General features: G+C 45.6%; 1 protein-coding gene across 1 annotated transcript; it reads left to right on the top strand.

The window, feature by feature from the left end:
* The first annotated feature begins 543 nt into the window (after window positions 1–543).
* Window positions 544–18,304, top strand: LOC109468725 (macrophage mannose receptor 1-like). Its single transcript, XM_019767050.1, has 29 exons — window positions 544–733; window positions 1,694–1,933; window positions 2,429–2,674; window positions 3,104–3,133; window positions 3,569–3,726; window positions 4,791–4,903; window positions 5,489–5,610; window positions 6,388–6,598; window positions 7,093–7,214; window positions 7,868–7,951; window positions 8,287–8,441; window positions 8,934–9,046; window positions 9,608–9,732; window positions 11,025–11,168; window positions 11,656–11,755; window positions 12,230–12,380; window positions 12,773–12,857; window positions 13,238–13,374; window positions 14,066–14,178; window positions 14,572–14,705; window positions 15,022–15,063; window positions 15,230–15,360; window positions 15,530–15,533; window positions 15,585–15,636; window positions 16,001–16,194; window positions 16,581–16,619; window positions 16,914–17,095; window positions 17,499–17,622; window positions 18,096–18,304. The coding sequence occupies exons 1-29, from the start codon at window positions 664–666 to the stop codon at window positions 18,170–18,172; spliced, it is 3,498 nt and encodes a 1,165-aa protein (XP_019622609.1). The 5' UTR covers window positions 544–663; the 3' UTR covers window positions 18,173–18,304.
* Window positions 18,305–19,242: the final 938 nt, after the last annotated feature.

Raw genomic sequence — 19,242 nt, 5'->3', positions numbered from 1 at the left:
TCTGTTCGAACGAATGAAAATTCCACAAATAAGAGCCTGAGAGACCTCAATAATGTCCATTGTCCGAAATATATGTTTTTTCATTATATTCTTCCTTCATACAATGCTCGGTTTCATACAAACATACTCTTTGTCACTTCCATGCGCGGTAATGTATTCTTCTAGAAACAGAAGCTACTTGCCCTACTGTAGAAGCTAGCTAAATCAGCTAGAATTCAATATCTTATAGATACTGTACCCTACGTGTAGTTACTACAGGATACCTCATTATGAGTCTTCCCAATTAATTTGCTTTTCTTGGCCCGAGCCAGCTCAGTAGTCAAGACACTTTCGGACCTTACTCGCGTAATCAAAAAGAAGATGCTTGTTATGTAATTAAGTGCCTGAGAAGTTGTGACCTATTAACTATATTTCATGAGGGAACTGTGACATGTGACGAAGTTATCAACCATCCAAACACCATCGTTCCTGTTATCGAAGGCCGCGGAAGTTTCTGTGTACAGTTACGCAGTCGTCTTTAAACAAAACCGTTCAGGGGACGTGGCGAGTCGTGTCGGCACAGCTTCAACACCTGCAGTTGTCTGAGAACAGGCGACACAGTGAGACGTGTAGAGAGAGAGAGAGAGAGAGAGAAGAAGAGAGAATTTCTCACTATTTGTCACAATGGCGCGGATAGCAGCCCTGATTTTGCTGATTTTCGCGGTCCATTTGGAGAGCAGCGACGCACAAGACGGTATAAAAACATCTTTCTGTACACTTTATTCCATAAGCGAGAACATATCTTCAATACATGACCATATGGTAACTCAAATACTGTTTAGATAGTAGTTTGTAGTAAGTAAAGTTCTGTAGTACAGTATTGTTTATTACTGCCACACATTGTACCTTGTACGATTGTTGAGAAATAAAGTTCATTCATTCATTCAACGTTTAACTTTTGAACGAAGATAACGATGTACCATATGGAATTTGTATAACCTAACATGTATATATTACAATTACTTCGCTGTTTCTGTACAATTTTTTCTATCTTGTAAGCGGTTCCCGTATGTATGGGGAAGCTTATAAGGCATTAGCTTCAGGCGTCAAACCTCAAACTAAAGCTAAAACCGTAAAGGAATCTTTTTTTCATGCGAGATGAGTAGGAGTGACCTGAGTGTGCTTGGCTGAAAAGGTGGCGGGCCCACATCGCACTAATACCTACTACAAAAAGGATCTCAGCATTCTTCACCTCAATTGATGATGACTGCTTTCCCCTTATATTTTACCCTTCGTGTTAGCCTCTACCAGGCTTCGGGAGGCGGCGGGAAAGAGTAGAAAACAAGTAGAGAGATAGCATGCCGAGGGAGTTCGTCTGCTGCAGAGCTCGGGAGCGGCAAACTGTTCTCTCCAACAGACCAACTCCCTTGGCATGCTATCTCTCTATTTGGCCGATTTCTACTCTTTCCAACCGCCTCTCGAAGCCTGGTAGCGGCTACCTTCGTGTGGTAACTGGGATGTTTGACACTTTAATTCTGCCCTGGCAGATTGTTACTACGGGAATGGAGAGAGTACAGAGGACCGACCTCGCAGACTGCGTCCGGCCTGGACAACGGCACTACTACATACTAGGAAAACCATAATTCTTCACCTAAGTTGAGGATGATTTCTTTACCCTTAAATTCTTTCTCTTTGACACTTCCTTCCCCGGCAGATTGTTACTACGGGAATGGAGAGAGCTACAGAGGACCGACTTCGCAGACCTCGTCGGGGCTGACGTGCCAGGCCTGGAGCGACCAGTCCCCCCACCCCCACATCTTCCAGCCCAACCTGTACCCGAACGCCGGGCTGGACGGGAACGCCTGCCGCAACCCGCTTGGCGTGGACACCAAGCCCTGGTGCTACACCACAGACCCCACCGTCGAGTTCGAGACGTGTGACGTGGCCGCGTGCGGTAAGGATGCGACCATATGGCCGGCGGTGGCTATGCACATATCTACATGTATATCTTTCGTTAGCAAAGTCGTGACCAACAGGCAAGACAGTATCCGACCAGAAAGACAATTACTTGTGTCTAGAACCGCATCTATCTAGATTTTATACATGAGATCACGGTTCTGGATAGTATCCTCCTATTCAAGAACATAGATTTGTCCCAGACGCGGTTCTGGATACGCGTGGACTATCCAGAACCGTGGTTGATCTGTGATCACGCATATCCAGATCCATGTCTAAGGCAAAAATAATAAATAGGCTTTCTTAGATACACGGACACTATCCAGAACTGTGCCTAATCCTAACCCTAAGCCATTTAGGCATAGAAATTATATACGCCAACAGTGAGGGGCGCAAAAACATATCCCCTTCCTTTTTTTCGCTAGACACAGGAACTAGTCTAATTGATACCTAGCCTGCTATCTCTAACACGTACAAATTGAACTTATTCTAGTATCTGAATGTTACTACGGGAACGGAGAGGGTTACCGAGGGGACACGGCGGTGACGGAGACCGGGCTGACGTGCCAGGCGTGGGACCAGCAGACCCCTCACACCCACATCTTCCGCCCCAACCTGTACCCGGACTCCGGGCTGGAGCAGAACTACTGCCGGAACCCGCTGGGAGTCGACACCAAGCCCTGGTGCTACACCACAGACCCTGCCACGGAGTTCGAGACGTGCGCCGTCAACGCCTGTCGTGAGTTTACAAGTTTACCGAAGAGCCCGTTGTTTTAAATGACAATGAATGACAATGAACTTTATTTGCATGTTCACGCCCTACACGGGCCAAATGCACTTAAGTTAAATAACTTGGTAACAAGAATAGAAGAATCCATTGTTTAAAATAGTGTTCTGAAAAGACGCGCTTAATCGTTACATAAATGTATCTGTCTACTTTTAGTTGAATGATGTGGCCGTACAATGAGCTTCAGCTTATGGTACAGCTGTCGGTGATATCAACTTAATTTTGTAATGTTCAAATGACACGACATACACGTTTGACACTTTCCAATGGTCATTGATTATCAAGTGATGAGAGATGATGAGTAGTAGTGTTCTGTAGTGTTCTGATACATCTCTGAGAAAGCGTGGTCTGTTTGTTCATTATATCTGGTCTTCTCCACAGCGACCACACCTGCTCCTCCAACCACTACCGGTGAGTTACTCTTTACTTATACTGATGGCATATTTAACTGACGTGATAAAAAATTAACGCACTAGTATATATAGCACGCTACGCCCGGAGTTAGCCAGGGCCTAACTGGGGGGGGGGGGGGGCGTGTGGTATTTCCTTGGGGGCTTGTTGGGCCTGGAGCAGAGAAACTGGTCCATGAAGGCCCTGTAAACAGTCCAGGGTGCTGGGTGCACGGCTAAGTGCGGCCGGTGGGGTGATGGTGCTGAAAAGAACAACATGAAAACAACAAAGTGCAAAAACCGAAATTGTGCTTATACTCTATTTACATGGCCGCACTTGAAGTCCTGATTACATCTGGGGGCAGGGATGGCCCATGTACTGGGCCAGCCCAAGCTTAAAGCTATCTACTGTTCACGGACGTACGTCTCTAATCCCGCCCGCCTGTCCTATCCGCAGACCCGAACGCTCCTCCAGTCGGCTGCCCGCCCACCTGGTCCACCGGCTCGTCCTCCTGCTTCCTGGTGGTGAGGAACTACCTGACGTGGCAGCAGGCGAGCGACGACTGTGTCGCCAAGGGAGGGCATCTGGCCACCATCGCATCCTATGAAGATGAGGTAGGCTTCTCCTTCTCTTCTTTTTTTTTAAATAATTTCCAACATGTAATCACAAGACGTGGTGACGGCACACTCAAGTTTTTCAAACTTAAATCAATGCCGCCGCCAACGCACAGGACAATACAATACTCATTTTCACCTGAGCGAAGTGAGGAAAGTCGTGTAAAGTGCCTTTCCCAAGGGCACAAGATTGGTGGCATGTTAGGACTCGAACCCGGGACCTCTAGGTTCCGAGTCGAGCACTCTGCCGCTACGTATACTCCACACGGCCCCACTTCTCTTCTCTTCTTCTTCCCTGTTAATGCCCACGTTCACAGGAGTTGAAACATTCCGGCATGTAGAGGTCAGAGGTATCTGCAGAATTATCCTATATATTCATTGTCCGTAATCATGTCCTTGTGTCCAGGCGTAAATTCATTACCGGAAGGGGCAGTTGTTATGCAGGAGAAACTGTTATGCCAGAGGCTGGACGAGATCTTGCATGAATGTTCATCAGAGTTGGTAATTACACCATGGAAAAGTTAAACTGTTCTCCATCTGTAATCAAACTCATAAGATTGGACTTACCGGAATTTTGCGACCGACTTACTTACTTGCAGTTTTCTTAAACTATCAGACGCGATCGCTTATGACGCGTGACTTTTTGCACATGTGACGTCAGCAATGGGTCAAAGTCACTTCTTATACTATCATGAAAGTGTTGGTAGTTACATGTTTAAAGTTAAAACTTTTGGTCCAACACAAAAAATTCTCTCACCTAGAGCATTCGACCAGTCACTCTGGTCTTCGTCAGTAGACATCGTCTACCAGATACCTTTGACCCAGTGTTGACGTCACACTTCAAAGAAGCCACGTGACAAGCTTCACTGGGTCAGTCTACTGAGGAAGACCAGAGTGACTGGTCGAAAGCTCTAGGTGAGAGAATTTTTTGTGTTGGACCAAAAGTTTTAACTTTAAAAATGGGTCAAAGGTTGTGAGAAGTCGATACCGCCCCCCCCGTTCCAGTTGAGAGAAGGTTGGCGCGCCCCGATGTTTTTACCGAATGGTACCTTTTTTTTTACCAGACCTTTATCCAGGGCCTAACGAACTATGACTACCAGCCGTACTGGATCGGTCTGCACGACACCGGGGCGGAGGGCATCTTCATTTGGGTGGACGGAACCCCGCTCACTTACACGTAAGTGTGACAAATCTACACTTGAAACAGAAGGAAGAGTAGAGTAGATTCCTTCGGTCGGGTATGAATATCCTTTGCAGTTCTAGTTTAGGTCGCTCTCTCCTTTCAAAACACTGACATCTCAGGGATGGTCTAGAGATCTGTAGTCTACATCAGTTGCTTCTCTTTCATGTGTAAGAAAGATGCAAGCCTTAGCGAGCAAGCCGAAGTGACACAGTTGTATACGGCCATGAAACGTTTTGTACTGCATCTTTCTGCCACCTCTGTGGTGATATCTATCTCACTCGATTTCTGAAGTTCTAAACATACATGTAAAATGGTATGAACGTTAACGATGACAAGGAAACCTCTCGAATAGTGTCTTTGAAAACGCATTGGCCTATCAGATCTACTAAACGTCGTCTGCATCAAAATTAAATCAAATCAAAAGTGGTTCATTGATTTTTAAAAATGCGTTACCGTAGCCAAAGGCTTCCGTGTGCCTTCCGTACATGAAGTATATTGCACTTAGTCTACACACATGGCATCGCACATGTTAAGTATTCACAGGTTTGTTAATCGTGTTGATGTTTATGACCCCACCAGGAGCTGGAACTACGGCGAGCCGAACAACAACGGAGAGGAGGACTGTGTTCAGCTGTCCGGCTACAACTGGAACGACGCCTCCTGCTTTGGGACCGCACAGTACATCTGTGAGATTGATACAGGTGGAAACAAGCCAAACAGTGCTTTCTGAACTTTATTTATCTATCTTATTCACATGGATTTATGAGCACTGGAATAGCAAGCACGTAAATTGCTTATAAAATCCTTTGCTCAAGAACATAAAACATACATAATACAGGTTGAAGTAACAAAATACAAAATGTGTAGCGAACATATAATGAAAGTGGCCGGACTTTACATATGGTAAGCTCTTCTGTTGAATTTGTAATGAAATACACTAATCTGTACATGTGTTGGTGGTCAACCAGCACTTAACAGAGGTGGGGCCAGTATAAAACTTCCTGGCGCTTGCTGAAGTCACATGTTGGAATCCACCTGTCCAAAGTGACTAACCATTTGATACTGACTTACTGACGAAGGCTATAGTGTAGGCAGTCCAACATTCAGCGAGACATTAATCGCCATTACCATTAAAGTAACAAGCAGATCTTTTTGGCAAAGTTGTAACCAACTGGCAAGACACTATCTAATTGGCAAGATAGTATCCAATTGGCCACCAGATATTGTCTTGCCGGTAGGTTACGACTTTGCCACCGAAAGATCTGCTTAATTTGTCATCTATTTTCATCCTTGTCACCTTACCAACAGCCGGTGGTCCGCCGACATGCGGCGAGGCTCTGACGACCGCGGAGGGAGTGATCGAGAGCCCGGGCTACCCCGCACAGTACGGCAACAGGACGTTACTTTAAGTAGAGATGGTCTACTTTAAGTAGAGAGGTTCACTGTCATTTTTTGTGTCATCTTCCACACACGTACAGCCGGAGGCCCACCGACGTGCGGCGAGGCTCTTACGACGGCGGAAGGAGTGATCGAGAGCCCGGGGTACCCCGCACAGTACGGCAACAACCACGCCTGCGTCTGGACCATCGAGAACCCGGACCACGCCCCCGTCGTCATCTGGTTCGAGGAGTTCGACGTCGAGTGCGACTACGACTTCCTCATCATCACCGACGGAGACAAGCATCACACGTGAGTTGGATAATGAAAGATCAGAAAGAGGTTCTAATCCGGGCTATTGACGCTTATCCGACATGCACGCTACCGTAAAGGGTCACAGTCCAGCCGTGGTCCAGATCCACTGCCACTGTTCATTGTGCTTCTCGGATCGAAAAGAGCTAGGTTGAGATCAATTTCCTTTTAACAGTACCTGTAAAAGAAGGCAAGGGTAAAGGCAGTCCCATAGCCTTTTTGAGGCAGTGTGTTGTTGATTCACTGTGCCTAAGGCTCGGTATTGGACTGCGGCACCGATACAGTTTCACTTCAAGTGAATTTACATCCCAAACGTCAAATACTCGTTTTACACCTGGGAGGAGTGAGGAAAGTGAGGACACAACGTCTAGCGATGAATGACAGGAATCGAACCTCTCAATCTCGTATCCACTAGGGTAGCCACTCGGCCATTCACTACTCTCAAAGACCTAGACTTTGAAAAGATTGCATTGTGTATTTCCCCTCCACCGCAGTTACACGTGTAAGCTGGACGCAGGTCTCGGCTGCAGCTACACCACCGACGGCTCGTTCGTCAAACTGGAGTTCACCACCGACTCGTCCGTCACCGCGCCCGGATTCAGGCTTAGATACGCCAGTAAGTCTGTATCTGTATCTGTATAGCCGGTATAACTGCCCTTCGGCGTAACACACCAGCTTCTGTGTCTGTATAGCCGGTATAACCACCCTTCGGCGTAACACACCAGCTTCTGCATCTGTATAGCCGGTATAACCGCCTTTCGGCGTAACACACCAGATTCGCAGGCACGCGGCGCGGCGGTAGCTGGCTACATTACACCGATCGACTTGTTACACCTAACCCTTGAACTTTTAACACTAGACATTTACGTCGTAGGAAGTTAAGATCATAGTAGAGTTCTTCTAGCTTCCTCCGGCTGTTTCCGTGGTAGCCAGCGACATTAGGGAGCCGGCGGAAACTAAGGAGGTTGGCACCCAGGCTAGAATTCTTCAAAAATGTTTCAAAACTCTGCATAAATGTATGTATAGCTGTTGAAATGCGCTTCCTAGCATCGTGACTCTCCCAGACTAACGGTGTTGTCGCATTCGTCGTAGGATTTTGATGCCGTAGAATTTTCTCAGAATTTTTCATCATCGACAAAGACTTAAGACAAACATGTCCGTAATAAGACGCAGGCACATTTTGCACGACGTTTTGTACGACTGTGGCCGAGCCGTTAGGTAGAGAGAGGTGACGGAAATACTCATGATATTTTTGTTGTTTTTTTCCAGGTGTGATGAGCGACACCGCTCCCCCGCCCATCTTCCCTCACCAGCTGTGGGCCGACAGGACCTGTAACGCCACCATTGAGCTAGGTAACGTCAGGGTTATCTGGTATTTATTATCATTGGCAACTTCCACCTTTCATGTAGTGCCTTTTTCCTAGCCTCTTCCAGGCTTCGGGAGACAGCTGGAAAGAGTGAAAATTGGCCAGATAGAGAGAGAAAAATAACATGCCAGGGGAGTTTGCGGCAAACTGTACTTTATAGCGGACCAGCTCCCACGGTATGTTATCTCTCTCTATTTGGCCAATTTCTAGCCACCTCCAGAAACCTGGTAGAGGCTACATTTTTTCCAATGACATCTCACCGCGTCTAGGATTGAGAACTACATACAATCTCATTTCCCCCTGCCTGTTGTCCCTGTCTAGCCTCCCAGTTCACCCACGCGTGTCCTGACGGCTGGACCGGCGGCCTGTCCTCCTGCTACCTGTTCCAGCAGACCCTCAAACCCTGGGCCACCGCTAGGGTCGACTGTCAGCGGCGGGGAGGGGACCTCGTCAGCGTCAACTCCGACGCCGAGTGGGTACGTGGAGGGTTTGTTTGTTTGTTTGTTGGAAACATTCTTTATTCATAAGAAGACCAAATCTGCATGCCTGCAGTTCGCTTTTCATAGAGGTCACGAGGGATGGCCATACGTGGTTTGTTTGTTTGTTTGTTTGTTTGTTTGTTTGTTTGTTTGTTTGTTTGTTTGTTTTATGGTATTCATTGATTTCATGTTTGGGACAGTGTAGAATTTATCTAAATTCATAGGACATTCTATAGGACGGTGCCCATCTCCGTTTCTTTGGGCCACACGACTCTGAAGTAGTACTACGTATACGTATAGTGGTATATATACTGGTAGTGGTGTGCCCACTTCCTCATAAGTTCTGAGTGCTGAGCAGAGAAAGTCGTACTCTAGGCGAGTCACAGGCTCTACCACTGGGTTTCTTAAGAATAGGAAGAAAGGAACGGATTATCAATGAAAACCATGAGTATCCCAACATAACTGACACCTTCCGCTGCCTGTGTGTAGAACTGGATCCTTGGTCAGACGCTGGGGTCGTTCCCGCAGTACTGGATCGGGCTGCACGACCAGGCCGGCGAGGGGAACTTCGTCTGGTCCGACAGGAGCCCGGTCACCGTCACGTAAGTACACTACTGACACATCGATGAAAGTTAGACATCCAGGTAATGAGATATATGAGTAACATTAAATGCCTTCAAATATCAGAGTTATCAACCAAGAATTGAGGTGTTCAAAAACTCGTATTTCCCAAGAACTATCGTAGAGTGGAACTCTTTGCCACCAAGCACAGTTGGGGCATCATCACTAGAAAGCTTTAAACAACTGCTGCCATTAAATGTGCAAAGATTGAGTGTAACAAGTCGTTCGGTGTGATGTAGCTAGCTGCCGCCGCGCCGCGTGCCTGCGACGCTGGTGTGTTACGCCGAAGGGCGGTTATACAGGCTATACTGATACAGAAGCTGATGTGTTACGCCGAAGGGTGGTTATACAGGCTATACTATAATGCAGATACAGAATATTGTTACTCCAGCAACGTATCGTCAGTAAAAGTCACTGACGAAAAGTAGGGGATGCTACTTTAAAGATCTTGATGTCCCCTGATGAGGAACATTCATGATAGTACTTGAGAGATCCCTCAAACTTTTCATACATCTGTAAGAAATGCTGTGTATCTGTTAAAGCTACTGGAACTACGGCGAGCCGAATAACTCCGGCGGCGATGAGGACTGTGCGGAAATCGGCGGCACCACGTGGAACGACGCCCCCTGCACCAACCAGAACCGCTACATCTGTGAGATCAGGCTGGGTAAGAAAACTGAGGACTTTTGTTTTTACTTCTCAAGAAGGTGCTAGCATGGCTGACGGTTCAATTGTGGGAGGAGCAAGTTATGTCAAACAATCGTATGATATAAAAGTCAATCAGGTATTTCCAATACATTCACGGATACCCAAAACAGTAAAGTCTACTGCGCAGACCTCCGAGGTTTTGTAGTAACGTTATTGTTATTACCTTCGCCAAGAAGGTTATGTTTTCAGGGGCGTTCGTGTATGTGTGTGTGTGTCTGTAAACACGATAACTTGAGAAGGCCTTGATGGATTGTCTTGATACTTGGTAGATGGGTAGGTCTTGATGAGACCTCAAAATGATTGGATTTTGGGCCCCCTAGCGGCTTGTTATGGTACTGCAGCTGAACTTCCGGTTTTGATATCTCAAGATCCAGACATGCTATGGTGATGAAATTTGGATGGTAGGTAGCTCTTGTGCCCGGGAAGAAGTGACGTGATTTCAGGCCCCCTAGCGGCTTGTTCTAGAACTGCAGGGGGGTTTAAAGGACAAATGTTTAAAAGAGGATAACTCAAGAACCGATTGATGGATCATCGTGATTTTTGGTATGTAGGTAGCTTAAATGATGCTTGACATAATGATATTACAATTATGCGAATATTGATGTAATTTGCATAATTAATGAGGAAATTCTATAAATCAGCTGCATTCCATGATAGGAAGTTCAAGCTTGTAACATATGTTATTAAGAACGAGAGAAACACAGGCAAATATTGATTATGCAAATGAAGACTTAATTTGCATAATTAATGAGAAAATGTTATAATTGCGTAGTGGTAACTGCCTGGAATTTCATACTTGGGGTGTTTGAAAGTTAAGTGAAGGTGAACATAATTAAACATAACTTATTCAAATAAGGACCACATTTGCATAATTTATGAGAAAATGGCATTCTTTGTTAAGATAAGACTGTCTTTCGGTGGAGAATATGATCAACAGACTGATATAATTCATGCAATTGAGGATCCTATTTGCATAATCAGGGTGATTAGTATATTTCTTATTCATAAAGGCTAACATCATTTGGCGAAGGTATGAGATCGTGGAACTCTAGTTAATAATATATTAACGCGCTCTTTTTCCGGGCATCGGACAACCAACCGCCTAGGCGGGTCTGTCCTACGATGGCCGGTTGGCTGTACGATGCCGATGGCCGACAAAAGAACAAATTCTACAAAACCAACTACATTGTATTAAAACACTCACCCTCACAGGAGGCTAAAACAGTACCAGGAATCTTTTTTCGTTTCCAGAGGCGGCGAGGATCGACTGTGACTTTGACACGGACGTGTGCGGGTACACGAACGACAGCACGTCTGACTTTTACTGGACCAGGCGCCAGGGGTGGACCCCTCAGTCCAACAACGGACCGCTGGCCGACCACACCTCAGGATCAGGTAAGTGGCTTCCTAACGTTGATGATCTTTTCTTCCGAGTACGAAACTGTGAGTGGATTTCAGTGAATGCTTGTCCGGACAGAGGAGTAGGTTTAAAATTTTTGGCCCTGAAATTCTTCTTTTTAATCTCTTGAAGTTAGTAGGTTTGATAAGTATATCGTACACGTAGAAGTTCATGTTAGCAAATAGTCTTATATCATCACATTTTTCTTGTTAATGTCTTTATGCAATTAGCCCTCGGGCATGAATTTGCAATAAACATCATCGTCATTGATAAAAATGATAACATGGTATCGTTAGTCTATGAAAAAAAGAACTGTATTGAGTACTAGTATTTTACCGTGTTTGTTCTGAAGGTTTTGTTTAACAAAATGGTAATATCTATCTACGTTGTCATGTAGACGTAGACGTCCCATTTGTACCAAGGACGTCTCTACTGAAAGCTATGATGTCGCGTTCTGCAAATTCTGTGTGTCTACCTTTCCAGGATACTACATGATGACGCAGGCGGAACACCACCCCAACCCCGGCGACAAGACCAGCCTGATCAGCCCGACCATCGACGTGTACACCCACGCCTGCCTGCGGTTCGTCTCAAGTTTTAAGTTTATTTATTCTAATAACCAGAGTTATCTCAGATCTACGGATCTGGTTTTCAGACATCCCCTGGCACACACTTTTAAAAGGACTGTCGCAAAAAACAGCAACACAATTATATACAAATAATGTTACAAGTACAGACTTATAGACCCAATCAAAATGATCACACTCATGAGTATATGAACTTGATGCTGACGTCTACCTACTGGCGAAATTATATTAGTTATGACAAAGCAAAGCACTAGAGCAACTGTCACTTACTCCATTGTACCTGAGACGCCGTAACCTCTGTGTGAACTGTGCAATGTCTGTAGCTAAATCTCCCAACTTCTCTAGTTGGCTACCTCCTAAACGAGGAAAAATTAATGATGAATTCTAATATGTATCATGCCCCAATTCAGCCATGTACAGCTACAATGGTATGTGTGTTGCAAATAATAAACCAGTCTACTACTACCTAGGTTCGTCTACCATATCTACGGACACGAGATCGGGACGCTGAATGTGCACGTGGAGGGGCCGCGCGGGAAGACCACCATCTTCAGCTCCACAGGAAACAACACAAACACCTGGCTCAAAGCCGAGATCGAGGTGGAGGCGGGGAGCTTCAGGGTAAGAAAAAACGAAACGACGAAAGTATTGTTTTTGGGTGGCGTTGGTATATGTGGAGTTAGTATGTTTGAATTCCAGACATTACGTCAGACATGAGTTCAAGGTCAAGATGGGAGTAGTGTGATACCCGATAATATTTCATTATACAATAACCGACACAAAAAGCTTTGATCATGTAGCCCAGCAATTGCTACTACTGAAGCACCGAATCTGACATGTTTTGATACAGTCACCATGAAAAGAAAAATCTTAAACGGTGGCTAAGTAACCCTACCGAAGGAACCTACATACGACCATGACAATGTAGATTTCCAGCTTTCCCTTCACTTCTGTCTCTGTACCATCGCACACAAAACAAAATCTTCTCACCACGTAGTTGTTGTGTTCTCTAGGTTCTCTTCGAGGCCGAGCGCGGAACCAACCCCAACACTAACATCGCTATTGACGATGTCCAACTGACCGAAGGCTTCTGCATCCGTAAGATCGGCAGTTTTGAGAAATTACTATTTTATAGTTAAAATCCTCTGATATGAACACAATTTGTATCCTAAAACGGGAAACTGTAAATTGATCTATGAAGATGCATGTATGTATTTCAGTCGACCGTTGTTTTCATCAGGATCATATGTTGTTACGAGGGATTCTCCCTCCAGGACTCATTGAAAACCGCCTGCAGGCGACATGTGCTATGGACTCGTACCTAGCCTGAAATCCCGTCTTCTAGTGCTCTAGCCCGCTGCCGAAAACCTTCGTACCCATTCCGAAAACTTTCGGCAACGAACTAGAGCACAAACAGACAGGATGGCAGGCTAATGTATTACCTGAAGGGTGTTTACATGGCTTTTAATTCTCCACAGCGTGCCCCAGCGGCTGGACGGCCACCTCCAGCTCGTGCTACAAGTTCGTGCAGGTGCAGAAGTCATGGCAGGAGGCGCGGGACGACTGCCGCAGTCAGGGAGCAGGGCTCGTCAGCGTAGACTCCGCAGCCGAACACGTACGTCTGAGTTCTCTTTATTTCGATGCACTTTAGCCTAAAAGGCTAATCTTCCAGGGTACATACAGAAATAAAAACACATATACAACAGATAACATGGTAAAACACACATTTAGCACAAAAAAGAAATTTACATTGGGTACAAATGAAAGTACCTTAATCTACATACTAAATCACAGAAGACTACTGTAGTATATGAAAAGTTGGTAGATGGCTTTTTCAGTTAGTCTCTACCAGGCTTCGGGAAGCGCCTGGATAGAGTAGAAATCAGTCAGAAAGACATACCAGGGGAGTTGGTCAGCTAGAGTAGAGAGTACATTTTGCCGCTCCCGAAGCCTGGGGGGGGGGGTGCGCTACGTTCTTTGAAGTCCACTATCTAATTTAGAGTGGCAAAATGTTCTCTCAGCCTTCTGCCTAGTGAAGTAGAATTTTTTTTGTATTGTCAAACCAGAATTTAGGGCCTGTTTTGGAAGGTTTTAAAGATTTACGCGTTTTGTCGAGCTTTTTATTTTGTCGGCATTTCCGACTTGAGCCAGTATATCCAAGGCTGTATAAACTTGTAAAAGGCTATATAAACCTGTACGTACATTGGTTAAAAAAAAGCGACAAACTAATAAAGACATTGCATCTTGTATATGTGTTGCTCTATTTCTAGGAATCAAATCTTTCCAATGTCTCTCTCTCTCTCCAGACTTGGCTGCAGACGCAGGTGGACTATTACCAGCCGTGGTGGTGGATCGGTCTGAATGATCTCGGAACTGAGACCAGCTTCAGCTGGAGTAACGGAAACCCCCTCACTGTTAGGTGAGTACATGACGTACAATACCAACAGAATCAGTCAACAAGAATGATGGAGAATTTGTTGGGCCAGGCAATCAAAATCTAGTACGACCTTCGACTGGTCAAGACCTAACTGCACGCCAAATCTTACGCTACAGTCCACCCATAGCTTCTTGAGTTGTGTGATCAACCACAACCAAAATACGTTCCAAACGCTGCCGAAAACATGTACATAAAGTTCTAGCGAACATAACTAAAAGCAGTTACTCAGTAGATTTTCACAATCAAGCAACTGGATATGATTTTGAAACTCATATCCAGTTGCTTGAGTAACTGTACTGCTTTTTGGCATATCTCATTACCTGGATGTCTAACCGTCATCGATGTACCAACCTTTCTATGCGTCCTGCATTTCAGCTACTGGATTGTTGGCGAGCCCAACGACTCCTCTGGGAACGAGGACTGTGTAGAGATGCAGGGGAGCTATCAGCAGGCCTGGAACGACCAGAGCTGTGCCCAGCTGAACTACTACATCTGCGAGATCAACAAAGGTTTGTTTTTTTGTTTGTCTGTTTGTTTTGTAGACTTATAGTCCACCTTTAGGCGTAAAACACCGGTTTTGTACAGTAGGTACAAGCTGCGTACGACCGGACTAATAGGTTTGATCCATTCACCGACATCTACACCTATTCATTGTGTATAAGTTGTGGTGGGTACTTTAAATAATGTTTAGGTGTTGCTCTTCTTAAACACATGACCTCCAGCTTTACGTCCCATCCCATATTTCTGCATACTTCAAAGAAGATAACTGAACTCTCGCGTGGTTTATGGTGAAAAATTACACGTGCTGACTTTTCTATGTTGCAGATGACCCGATTGTCATTGACACCTCGGATGGTCCTGTCGATGGTAAATATTCTTGTTTCTACTTAATTATTATGTATTTCTGAATTAAGACTTACGTCCATCTCGGCTTGGCTTCGTTTTCGAAGGTTTAAGACTTACGTACGCTACAGGCATATCTACATTGCATTGTGTGGTGATCTCACCCCATGACGACACTGTTCCTCCCCAGTCGGGTCGTGTTACAGCGGGAACGGCGACAAGTACCGCGGCACGGCCAACACCACGGTGTCCGGGTACGACTGCCAGCGCTACTACATTTGGTGCGGCAATGTGACAACATCTGCACATTTGCCACCAAGAACTAGCCTCTACCAGGCTTCTGGACGCGGCTGGAAAGAGTAGAAATCAACCAGATAGAGGGATAACATGCCAAGGGAGCGGCAAACTGTACTCTAGAGCTAACCAACTCCCTTGGCATGCTATCTTTCTATTTGGCTGATTTCTACTCTTTCCAGCCGCCTCCCGAAAGCCTGGTAGGGACTAACCAAAAACCGTAATTTTGTGTTGTTGTTGTTCCTCCTCAGTTGGGTCCTGTTACACCGGGAACGGCGACAAGTACCGCGGCACGGCCAACACCACGGTGTCCGGGTACGACTGCCAGCGCTACTACATTTGGTGCGGCAATGTGACAACATCTGCACATTTGCCACCAAGAACTAGCCTCTACCAGGCTTCTGGACGCGGCTGGAAAGAGAAGAAATCAACCAGATCTAGATAGAGAGATAACATGCCAAGGGAGCGGCAAACTGTACTCTAGAGCTAACCAACTCCCTTGGCATGCTATCTTTCTATTTGGCTGATTTCTACTCTTTCCAGCCGCCTCCCGAAGCCTGGTAGAGACTAACCAAAAACCGTAATTTTGTGATGTTGTTGTTCCTCCCTCCGCAGTCGGGAACTGTTACACCGGGAACGGCGACAAGTATCGCGGCACGGCCAACACCACGGTGTCCGGGTACGACTGCCAGCGCTGGGACCAGCAGCGGCCCCACCTGCACGTGTTCGACGCCGAGTCGTACCCGGAGGCCGGGCTGGAGGAGAACTACTGCCGCAACCCTGACGGCGCCGCGCGGCCCTGGTGTTACACCATGGACAACAACGTGCGCTGGGAGTACTGCAACCTGCAGCCCTGCGGTGGTGAGAATCTATGAATGAATGAACGAACGAACGAACGAATGAATGTGTGTGTGTGTGTGTCTGTGTGTGTGTGTGTGTGTGTGTGTGTGTGTGTGTGACGGCGCCGCGCGGCCCTGGTGTTACACCATGGACACTAATGTGCGCTGGGAGTACTGCGACCTGCAACCGTGTGGCGGTCAGGGTTTATCTTTTATTACAGCATTTAAACAAGTGTGTGTGTGATTGTGTGTGTGTGTGTGATTGTGATTGATTGATGAAACAATTGTACGGTGAATGTACTCCAAGTTTTGAGAGACAGATAGATCCTTCTGCAGTTTTTGTGGACTTGGTTCATTTGAATGGAATGGGGCTTCTTATCTTCTTGTGTCTTTTAATTTTGTCTTTAGATGGGGGTCAGGATGTGCAGACAAGCGCTCCCATCCCAGGTTTGTGTCGGTCTTTGTGTTGTGCATTTCAAACATCACTGCTGCTTTGCTTACGTATTGGTTTTGCTCTGTTTCCTTATCTTCTTCTAACTAGTGTTGGGTTACATCATGTTGCAATTTTATACCAGGGGGATTTATACTCTTGTCTGATCATATGAATGTGTTTGAGCAAGGAAGTTGTAAGGGTCTCCCATATAACCTCATTGGTTTGTAGTCCTTTGTTCAATTGCTGTTGCCATACATTGTACCATGTGCAACTGACGCGCAATATAAAGTTTTCCTTTTTGTTTACAGATTATCAGATCCGGCTTGTTGGCGGCCAGTCGTTCGGCCGTGTGGAGGTGTTCTATAACGGGCAGTGGGGGTCCGTGTGCGACGATAACTTCGGCAAGGAGGACGCGGATGTGGTGTGCCGGGAGCTCGGCTTCCCCGGGTCCCTGCAGTTCTACCCCGACGCCTACTTCGAGCCGGGCGAGGTTTGTTTATTTGTTTGTTTGTTTATTTGAATTTGTGAATTTGCCACAAGTACAAATAAACAAGTGGAAGGGAGGGCAAAACAGGTGTATAAATACTCTCCGAGCAGAGGTTTGGGTTTCGGGTTATTTTTGGCGTCTTTTTATGCTTTTTTTACTGGACTTTCCCTTTTGCACTGGATTTTTTTCACCCCCCCCCCAAAAAAAACACACGAAGATTGAATTTGATTACATAGGGCCTAAAGGCGGTTTACCGGTTATGCGAAACAAACAAACAAAGATGTATAGTATTACCATTTATGGTAAGTTTCTTCTTTGTGTTGGAACGAGTTCGAACTCTATAACTATGGATTCTACCAACACAGATGAGCTTTCATTCAAACAAAGATGTAATTTGCTGCCCTAGGGCCCGATCTGGCTGGACGAGGTGACGTGTGTGGGCACGGAGAGCTCGCTGCAGTACTGCGCTAACGCCGGCTGGGGCGTCACTAACTGCGGACACCACGAGGACGTCGGCGTCAGCTGCCTCGGTAAGTCTAACTTGCCGGTTCTGTCAGGAAGAATACAACTTCTGGAAGTTCGTAGATCATATCATCATCAGCGGCAGCATGCCTCCGGATTATAATCCGGTGAGGTACACTTGATAAAGTAACTCCAACACTCCCCTGTCCCTCATGGCGCACACTAGAGCAGTCTCTGCGAGACCAGTGTCTTTCTCTCACATGGACAAATTTGTGTAGTACTAGTATGTGATCGTCCCACTCTACGTTTCCCACGTGGGAAGCTACTGGATTAGTCTACCAGCTGAGTGTAATAGCAGATATTAGCAGAATATAAAGTGATAACAAATTGTAAGTAGCATTATGTAGGAGCTTTCAATCCGTTTTCACGTCGACGTTTTGTAGATTGTATAGCCCATCATGACTTTTTAAAAACCGGTACAAAAAGTGTTACCTGTGGACCTGTCCTTGGTGCTGAATGCCGTGTGTTACTCATTCCACAGAGGCGAAAGATGGACAAAAGGAGGCTGTGAAGAAGAATCGCGTCCCGAACTTCCTGAAGAAGCTTTTCGGTCAGTAGGTCCTGCCGGTATCGCCGTTTGGAGAGGCCAGTGTCCGACAGAATACGGCCTGTGCTGTCTTAAATCACAATTCATTTTAATAAAGCCAGTACTTCCACACACGAGCTTCATGCGTTGGTCTGCGTACACACACTAATTAGCGAATGAATTGCAATAATTTTTTTTCTGATGTCTAGCTATAGGCACATAGTGAGAGGCCAGCGCCCGGCAGAATACGGCGTGTGCTGTCTTAAATCACAATTCATTTTAATAAAGCCAGTAGTTCCACACACGAGCTTGGTCTGCGTATACACATCAATCTTGTAGCGTTCTGGAAATGTTTTTTTCTGATGCCTAGCTATAGGCACATGGTGAGAGGCCAGTGCCAGGCAGAATACGGCCTGCATGTGCTAGCTACTACGTAAGTCAACATGCTGTCTTAAATTACAATTTACATCTATAATCAGTTGTTCTACATACATGCTTCATGGAGTGGCTATCCGTTGGTCTGCGTATACACAGAAATCAGAGAATATGACTTGCAATAAATCTTGAATCGTTCTGAAAAAGGTTTTTCTGATGTCTAGGCAGTAATAGCCTTTCTGTTTCATTGAGTATGTGTGTGACAGAGCAGGGCATTAACAAACAGCGCTGCCTTTGATTAAGTAACAAAAGAAGGTGTGGGTCTGTCCTTGGTGCTGAACGCCATCCACCCCCATGTCGTCCTCTCACTACAACAGTTGTACTCGAAATATGCAACAGGGAAGTGTTGTGAAAAAAAATCCAATCTATCTGGTCACTGCAGTAAACCATAAAAACAACTACGAGAGAAATACAATTTTGAATTTATTTTATTTTTTCAATTTGGCAACTTATGTACTACATGATCGCAAAAATTATATAGAATACATCGGATTCATGTCTGTGCGAAAGACCGGTGTTTAGACTACGTATTTACAGCTACATTTAAATAGAATACATTAGTTAATGACTAATCCATGAAAACATTATCTTTGGTAAATTTAGCAAAAGCTTATCTTCCCCTCAACGACGCACAAAGATTCACACACAAACACATACCTATTCTAAA

This window comes from Branchiostoma belcheri, unplaced genomic scaffold (genome assembly GCF_001625305.1).
Source record: "Branchiostoma belcheri isolate BF01 breed outbred unplaced genomic scaffold, Haploidv18h27 scaffold10, whole genome shotgun sequence".
In the NCBI taxonomy this organism is placed as follows: Eukaryota; Metazoa; Chordata; class Leptocardii; order Amphioxiformes; family Branchiostomatidae; genus Branchiostoma; species Branchiostoma belcheri.
Note: the sequence above shows the minus strand (reverse complement) of the source record. Positions and strands in the feature narration are given on the sequence as shown.